The following is a 9,201-nucleotide window of genomic DNA, read 5'->3' as shown; positions in this document are numbered from 1 at the left end:
CCCTGAGCGCGCGGCAGCGCCCCCTGGAAGAGGCAGGCCGCGTCGTGGTCTCGCATTGGTCCAGAGGCGCGGGACGGTCCCTCAGCGGCCGAGGCGCGAAGCGGAGCCCCGCCCCCTCACTGCCGTTGGTCAGCAGCGGAGGCCACGCCCCCTATTGACAGTTGGTCAGCCGCGGGGAAGAGACGCGGGTCAGGTCCGTGGACACAAGGTGCGGTACGGGTCTGCCGAGACGCGTCAACACCGGCTCGGTGTGTAGACCAGCGGGTTGGACGCAGTGGGGTTTGTTTGTTTTAACGTTTATTAAGGATTTGATGTCCGATTTGTGGGCGAAGCGTTAGGACTGAGATAAGTCGTCGCACCGTGTTACGATCCTGGTCAGGTGAGTAACTTTCGCTGCCTCGGCACTTAAAACGATCAGTAACGGTTGTAGCTAACATAACATGACATGACATGACATAACATGACATGACATGACATAGCTAACGTTAACGCTAAGCCAACTGACAGCAGCGGTGCGTCTCACCGCCTTTGCCCCGGCAGAGACGCCTGATAGGCGGCGAGAGGACGCTTGGCTGCCCAGGGAGGCTGGGAGAGCAGCGCTGTCGTCTGGGTTCGTTCCGATGGACTGCCTATCAAACCATTAAAGCGAGCAAAGACGACAAAAAAACAAAAAGAAAGAAAGAAAAAATCAGTCATGGCACAAATCTGTCAGCCCTTATAAAAATATCTTGGAAGTTTATTTTGTTCAGTAAAGTTAAGTAAACCAAGTGAAGTTCAAGTAAAGTTCAAGTATATATGTACTAGCAGTATACTTGTAAGTGCACTTAAGTATAATTTTGTCTAGTATATCTCTGATAAGTACTTAAAAAGTCAACTGGAAGTATACTCACTGATTTTTAGTTTGACATAAGTGTGCTGATAGTACACTTGAATAAACTACTTTTTCTGTAAGGTTGAGCCAGTCGAGCGGGTAAACATTAACAACGTTAATAAGTCATAGGCTTAATAATTCCCAGGTGCAACCTCGGTTTTGACTTGCCCAGTGTGTCTAAGTGTGGTAAATGAGAAACAACTGAAAATGATGGGGCTCTCCCTCACTAGCTCTCATTAAACCACCCCAGGTGCAGTTGGAGAGTCTTGTGGCCGGCTAGAGAGCATCAGCAGTGGCCCCAGCGCTCACCAAACTCACCAAGGACAGCCATGGTATCCGGCTGGCTTCTCCTCTGACCTCCACCGCTATGGACGCAGATGGGGTAGCCATGCTGAGCATAGAGCTGGAGCCTCAGATGAAAATCACAGAGGACACTTATTCTCAGACAGTGCGGCTGAACATCGCCTCATTGCCCTTCCTGGATTCTTGCCTCGCCAAAAGCTTTATGAAAATACCTGAAATCCCCATCCATGATTCATCCCTGCAGGACTCTGCCTGTCAGTGTAAGATGGTGCTCCTCCCCAGCACAGATTCACTCCTCAGCCTTCTGTCCCTAAGCAAAACTCCAGTTGAATCCCACTCAGGTGTACCCAACTTGTTTTTTGTCCCCGTCTCAGAGCACAGCAGCCAAAAGACGTGTCTTCGGCATGGATACTGCAGTTCCTCTGGATGTGTGCCAGATGGTGGTGATGCGTCTCAATCCCCGCAACCTGTCCCACCTCCTTTCTCGCACGGCCAGATCCAACCACAGTGCCACGCTGCCCACCCCTCACAGCTTAAAACCCTGGTCGAGGGAGAGGTGGAGCCGGTAGTGGGCTGTCATCCCTTAGCTCCATCGCCAGCTTGGGGGGCTACGACAAACTCTGAGCAGCCTTTGTCTAAAGCTGTAATGGAGAATGTGATGAAGCTGCCATTGTCCAGGCAGGAGGGTTTGCTCTTGGAGGCGGAGAAGCTCCAGAAGAGACTTCAGTCTCTGCTAGGGGAGCATGCCTCGCTGCACTGCAGCCAGCAGCTTGCAGTGTTCAAGAAGCTGCATCGGACCAGAGTGACCGCCTTTGACTCAAAGCCTCACTGGTCACACCAATGCCCAAGAGGCAGCAGACCCCAGTATTGCACTGCACAAACGTCTACAGTCCGGCTCTCCTCTGCAGAGCTGCAAGAGTTTGGCGGCTCCTGCTGGGAGATCCCAGGAGACCCACAGGATGCTTTGGACTCTGATGCCACAGCCAGCAGCAGCTCGGGCGAGGAGACAGATGAGGAAAACTGTCAATATGGGGCCAAGCCTTTGCCCACGTGAGTAGTCAAGCAATTAAAAAGTTAATTTCTCGTCCTGTTTCCGATGTTTATTAGAACATACATATGTCACTGCTGTTTGGTTTTAAACCCCTGTTAGGTTGTTTACAAGGACCTTCGTTTTTTGTTTGCAAACATTTGATATTTTCTTAACAGACACCTGTTTTTTTTTTATAGTTGCAAAGCACCTCATGAACCTGGGTTCTCGCTCTCTCATTCACTCACAAACTGACATATACTTTCAGGTTTAGCTGTACCATCTGTGGCCATTCGGGGGGGGGGGGTGAGTGACCACTCCAGAAATGTTTGAGTGCATGTAAAAATATATACTATATTCTTTTCAAGACATGGAAGATTTTGTTTTTGTTACCGTCTGTTAACATTATAATCCTCGTTGGTACGAAAACTGGTAAAATCTATTTTTTCAGCACCTCCACCACTATTCTGTCTTAGCCTCTCCCTCGTAGTCTATCGCTTGGAATTGCCCATACAGTTCTAGTCAAGGTAGGATTTCACAGAAACACCGTCGACATAGATGCAAATACGTTCTCTATCACCTTAATATGCTCAGACAAATCAGTATTGTGATAAAAGTGTTAAGTAATTGGCAGCGGTGATAAGAGCTGGTCAAATTCTGTAAATGCTAAGGAAAGGTGCTTCAGTACTTCCTTTCTTATCTCCTTTAGCATAGGGTACACTGGACTCTCCTTTACAAAAGGAAAGGAGATAATGCCGTCCCACAATTCCTTGCGGCAGTGATACTGCAAAATTTGGTTTGGATCCGATACCAAGTAATACAGGGCCAGAATTGCTGATATCAATACCGATACTTAAAGCAGCTTATGCACTTTCATGTAGGAGAGAGCAGTGTGTCATGATTTCTGCAGCTGTTATATGCATAGGTTTATAATGACATCATAATCCGCAAAATAACATAAACACAGACGTCTGTCTTTCAAGGAAAAGGGGTATGAGACGTTTTTAGCCGGATGATGTTTTTAATTCACCATGTTTGCGCTGAAAGCCGATTGTTCATAGGTTCATATAGATGGTTTTCTTCTATATGAGTCAAAAGTTGTTGATACACCACTCTCTCTAGTACTTTAGAAAAGAATGGAAGATTAGAGACTGGTCTATAGTTAGTAAGATACCCTCGATTGAGGTGCGATCCACAGTGTTTGACTCCGGCTTTGTGACAGGGAGTGGCAATCTGAATAAACCCTCCGCGTTGCCGTGAGAGTCTGACGTGCGACACTTAATGTCGTACGAATGTGCTGATAACAGCAAAGCCCACCGCTGCAGCCGGGATTCAGCGAGAGCTGGTACTCCAGTGTGTGGAGCAAGGATGGTCGTGAGAGGTTGGTGGTCGGTTAGGAGCGTAAACGTCCTTCCATACAAGTACTGATGGGATTTCCTGACTCCAAAAAAAATGCTCAGTGCCGCTCAATCTAATTGAGCATAATTAGTCTCTGCCTGGGGTGGCACGGTGGCGCAGTGGTTAGCATGGTCGCCTCACAGCAAGAAGGTTCTGGGTTCGAGCCCCAGGGTAGTCCAACCTTGGGGGTCTTCCCGGGTCGTCCTCTGTGTGGAGTTTGCATGTTCTCCCCGTGTCGGTGTGGGTTTCCTCCGGGGGCCCCGGTTTCCTCCCACAGTCCAGAGACATGTAGGTCAGGTGAAGTGGCCATACTAAATTGTCCCTAGGTATGAATGTGTGTGTGTCTGTGTATGTTGGCCCTGTGTGATGGCCTAGTGGCCTGTTCAGGGTTTCTCCCCACCTGCCGCCCAGTGACTGCTGGGATAGGCTCCAGCATCCCCGCGACCCTGAGAGCAGGATAAGCGGTTCGGATAATGGATGGATGGGTAGTCTCTGCATTGTTCAATGTCTTTGATGCGAAAGCAATTGGCTTTTCCCATCTGACAGTACATGAGCGATAACTGCCCCTGCTCTGTAAGGAGAGGCATCACAGGCAAACTAAATTGGAAGTGATGGGTTGAAGTGTGTCAGGACCTCAGGCTTAGTCAAGACATCTTTTGCTTTTTGGAAAGCCTGCTGACAGCTAGCTGTCCGTTTCCGTGTTTTATCTTGGCACAAGAGTTTGTGCAGCAGTTATAGCAGTGATTCCAAGTTGGCAATGAAACGTCCATTATAGTTGAACAATTCTAAGAAGGATAGCAGCTGACTGACGTCCTGGGATGGAGGTGCGTCCACAATAGCTGCAATTTTCAATGGTGCAGTGCGTAGCCCCTTAGTGTCGATCACATGCCCCAAGTATTTCACTTCTATTTTTCCTTATGGACTTTCATTCATTCTTGGAGAGTAGCATCCAAGTTGCGCAGACGCTGTTCATGGTTTGCTCCGGTGCACGGAATATCATCCAGGTAGCACTGCACTCCTGGCAACCTGCTGAGGATTTGGTCCATAGCTCGCTGGAACGGTGCAGGGGCTGATGTGATGCCAAAAAGCAGTCTGCAGTATCGGGTCAGTGTGGACACTGTGGAATACTATAAGTACCTGGGGGTGTATATAGACAATAAACTAGACTGGGCTAAGAACACTGATGCCCTCTACAAGAAGGGACAGAGCCATCTCTACTTTTTGAGGAGGCCGAGGTCCTTCAACATCTGCCAGACAATGCTCAGGATGTGGTGTGAGTCTGTGGTGGCCAGTACTCTCCAGTTTGCTGTTGTGTGTTGGGGCAGCAGGTTGAGGGTAGCAGATGGAAACAGGCAAGGCCGGTGACGTTGTGGGGGTGGAACTGGATTCTCTGGCGGCGGTTTCTGAGAGGAGGACGCTGTTGAAATTACGTGCCATCTTGGACAATGTCTCCCACCCACGCCATGACGTGCTGGTCGGGCACAGGAGTACTTTTAGTAACAGACTCACCACGGAGCGCCACAGGAGGTCATTCCTGCCTGTGGCCATCAAACTTTACAACTCCTCCCTCAGACTCAGACTGTCAGACACTCTGAGTTAATGGTCGTTGGACTGGCCCTGTCGGGTTTTGTTTGTGCTGTTTGTTTTGTGCTGCTGTAGTGCAATATCGATAGGGTGTTATGTGCACCATGCTTGTTGATATATTTTGTTCTTATTTCTATGTCTTATTTATCTTTTATTTCTGTTTCTATTTTCTTATCTTGTGTCTTGTTGGTATTTAGTTATTAGAGCGTGAGTGTCTGTAACAGAACCCAATTTCCCCTCGGGGATGAATAAAGTATTCTGATTCTGATTCGTCCCTTATGTGTGTTAATGGTCAGCATTTCACATGACTGTTCTCCTACATGCATTTGTAGGTAAGCCTGACTGAGGTCTGTCTTGCTGAATTTTTATCCCCTACTCATTCCAGAAAACAAGTCGTCACTTGGAGGAAGTGGATATTGCATGCTGATGCAAAGCTCACTCAACCATAACTGGGTACCACAATAACACCGTAACTAACCCAGAATCTTGCTGCTCTGCCATGTGTATGACTTTGCTTGTGAACATTACAAACACAAGCCAGACATGACACGACTGCAATCCAGACAGAACACGCACACACGCTTGCTTGCTTGTAGTCCATCGAGTCCGATGATGACATCCCTCCTGATTAACGATGCGTTCTTTGATGACTGTAGAGTCAAATTCTTGAGCCACAAGCTTTATTGCATGTTGGGCATATGGGCATGTTCTGATGTACAGATTTCTTTGCGGCGGGCTAGCAACATTATCAACCAGGACCACAACAAATAGGCCCTCTTCACACCTGGCTTTAGCACACGACTAGAGCGATAAGCCACCCAAGAAGCAACGACGATGCATTGTGATCACATTACCAAAGTCACCTCTGGAGGTGGCCAGGGATGCATTTTGTGCTCATTTTAAAATAATGTAAATGTATTTGTCTTTCCAATCCACATTCAACATCTGCGTATACACAAATAGGCGTTCACTGGTGCAAACATTCAGACATGTGTCTATAAGTGGGGGAGGCTTATAAGAGATAGTACATTGAAAACAGTTACATACATCATACAGTATCATTGACCTCTTGACCAGATTAAAATAGTCCTCTGAAAAGTGATGGCAACGGTGCCAAGTAAAACTACATAAAACTGCCTATTCCTCTGCAGTTGTCTACGGTGCATCAAATGTCTCAGGTAGCTTCTTCCTCCATTTTGAAAATAAAGAAAAAGTGTAAATAACAGGAGGAGAGATGCTGGGTATATTGGGGGAAGGATGCTGAATACGGAGCTGCCAGGGAAGAGGAGAAGAGGAAGGCCAAAGAGGAGGTTTATGGATGTGGTGAGGGAGGACATGCAGGTGGCTGGCGTGACAGAGGAAGATGCAGAGGACAGGAAGAGATGGAAACGGATGATCCACAGTAGTGACCCCTAACGGGAGCAGCCGAAAGTAGTAGTAGTAGTAGTACACATTTTGTACTACATACATACATTTAACTGCATCTGAGTCATCAACAGGAGAAAGTAGTTGTACAATTGTCTGAAATTAATTCTGACTAATTTTTCTGCTCAGTGGCAACAATGGTGTTCCGCAATTTCTTCTTCGGTGTCCTCGTTAGCTTTTGTCATTCATGTTTTCCAAAGGAATTTATTCCTAATTCGTCTTGAGAGCCCTGTGATGGCCTGGCGGCCAGTCCAGGGTGTCTCCCTGCCTGCTGCCCACTTACTGCTGGGATAGGCTCCAGCATCCCTGCGACCCTGACCGCAGGATAAGCGGTTTGAATAATGGATGGATGGATGGATGGTCTTGAGAGCATGATGCTGATGTGACCTGTTATGTTAGATGACATCACAGGCAGGTCATGGTCAAAAAAAACGAGGGTGAATGAAAGCTAGCTTGTCAGAGCACAACATGTGGGATGCCACAGGGGCAGATTGGGTAGCGATCCATGAAGTTTTTGTATTAGCAGATAAGTAGCACTATGTGGATTTCTTTCATACATGAATAGACACAAAGACAGACACATAGCAGAAAACGAGCTCAGCCAGAAAGATCTACGGGGGGTTAATGAAAGCCACTTAGTTTGTCACTGGAGGTTACAGCGAACTGTGTTTTCTGCATTTAACCCATCCTAGTGTATAGAAGCAGTGGGCAGAAGCAGCGCCCGGGGACCAACTCCAGTTCTTTTTCCTATGAAACTCCTATTAAATTAACATTCTGTTAATCTAGGCCAGGGATGGGCAACATGATCCAGAAAGGGCCGGTGTGGGTGCAGGTTTTTGTTCCAACCAAGCAGTTACACACCTGATTCTATTAGTCAACCAATAGTCTTTGCTAAGGACCTTGATTTGTAGACTCAGATATGTAACTGCTTCCAGGAAACTGAAATTTTACCTCATAGGAGATAATGTCATAGACAGTGATCTGCCAAAAAGTTTAAGCCACTAACAGGTAAGTGAATAGTGTTGATTATCTCATTAAAATGGCACCTGTCAAGGGGTGGGATGTATTAGGCAGCAAGTGAACAGACAGTTCTTGAAGTTGATGTGTTGGAAGCAGGAAAAATGAGCAAGCGTAGGGATGTGAGCGACTGATTTGATTTAGTTTTATTTCAAACATGTAAAAAAAGAAGCAAAAACCAGACGGCCCAGCGGCCTGTCCAGGGTGTCTCTCCGCCTGCCGCCCGGCGAAAAATTGGACGTCACTTAATTTCCTGCTTTTAAATGCAGATAAAACTGATAGGCTGGTCATTGGCCCTGTTAGACACAGACACCAATTTGATCAAGTAACAATAACAATCGACAACTCTGTGATTTCACGAAGTGTGGCAGCCAAAGATCTCGGTGTTACGTTTAATCCCAGCCTTTCCTTTAAAGAAATCACCAAGACTGCCTTTTTTTTCACTTATATAACAAAGCTAAAATTTGGTCTTTCCTGTCCATGTCCGATGCAGAGGCTCTAATACATGCATTTGTTTCATCCAGACTTGATTATTGTAATGTTCTCTTTTCAGGTCTGCCACATGCTGGTACTAAAAGTCTTCAGATGGTTCAGAATGCTGCAGCTAGAATCCTAACTTAAACTAGAAAAGTTGACCATATTACACCACTTCTTGCCTCCCTTCAATGGCTTCCTACCCATGTTAGATCAGACTTCAAGGCGCTTCTGCTGACTTGTAAAATCCTAAATGGGCTTGCCCCATCTTACCCGTCTGATCTCCTTAAACCGTAGTCCATCTCGAGCTCACTGCTCTCAAAATACAGGGCTCCTGTGTGACCCAAAGTTAAAAGGAAGTCAGCTGGTGGCAGCAGGGCCTTTTCCTACCTGGCCCCGTTCTTGTGGAATAACCTGCCTGCTGCTGCTGTCAGTCTGTTGAGTCCTTTAAATCCCAACTTAAAACTCATCTTTTTGCCTTAATTGCCTTTAAGTTGAGCGCTTCACAACCTGTACTGCATGGCGGGTCGGTTTCTGTCTCAATGAATTTGCCAACCGCTGTTCTGCTGATGAGATTATAGAGTATAGATCATTGACTACTGCAAACTGTTCTCTTCTCTCACATGTCTTCTCTCTCTCTCTGAGTGATGTCTTCTCCTTTCTCTTCTTCTGTGTATGTGAATGTGTGCACATGCAGTCTGTCCACCCGGGTCTCCATGGTGACGGTGGTCTCCACCTGGACACTGCTTGGCATCCTCCTCATCACATTCTTTATCCATCCATCCATTATCCAGACCGCTTATCCTGCTCTCAGGGTGGCGGGGATGCTGGAGCCTATCCCAGCAGTTATTGGGCGGCAGGCGGGGAGACACCCTGGACAGACCGCCAGGCCATCACAGGGTCTCACGTTCTTTATATATCCTGTAAATGCATATAATTTAGTTAACCTGTTTCAATGTTATATCCTTCTCTCACTCAGACGTGCGAGTCAGGTTTTTTCTCGTCTCTTCTCCCGTGTATGTGACTGGTGTGACGCGAATCTCTCCTGTGTGCATGTGTACAAATTTGCCTCAGTGGGATTTAGACCCTCACATCGGACAAG

General features: G+C 47.0%; 1 protein-coding gene across 1 annotated transcript in view; it reads left to right on the top strand.

Annotated features, from left to right (window-relative positions):
- The first annotated feature begins 24 nt into the window (after positions 1-24).
- kansl1l (KAT8 regulatory NSL complex subunit 1-like) overlaps positions 25-9,201 on the top strand; it is a 52,435-nt gene continuing 43,258 nt past the window's right edge. Inside the window, exons 1-2 of the mRNA XM_056289746.1 lie at positions 25-379; positions 1,122-2,224. Coding sequence (XP_056145721.1) covers positions 1,239-2,224 — 986 coding nt within the window. The 5' untranslated portion in view covers positions 25-379; positions 1,122-1,238. The remainder of the gene's footprint in view (positions 380-1,121; positions 2,225-9,201) is intronic.

Source organism: Lampris incognitus, chromosome 11, assembly GCF_029633865.1.
Source record: "Lampris incognitus isolate fLamInc1 chromosome 11, fLamInc1.hap2, whole genome shotgun sequence".
In the NCBI taxonomy this organism is placed as follows: Eukaryota; Metazoa; Chordata; class Actinopteri; order Lampriformes; family Lampridae; genus Lampris; species Lampris incognitus.
The sequence above is the reverse complement of the archived record's forward strand: the minus strand, read 5'-3'. Positions and strand labels throughout refer to the sequence as shown.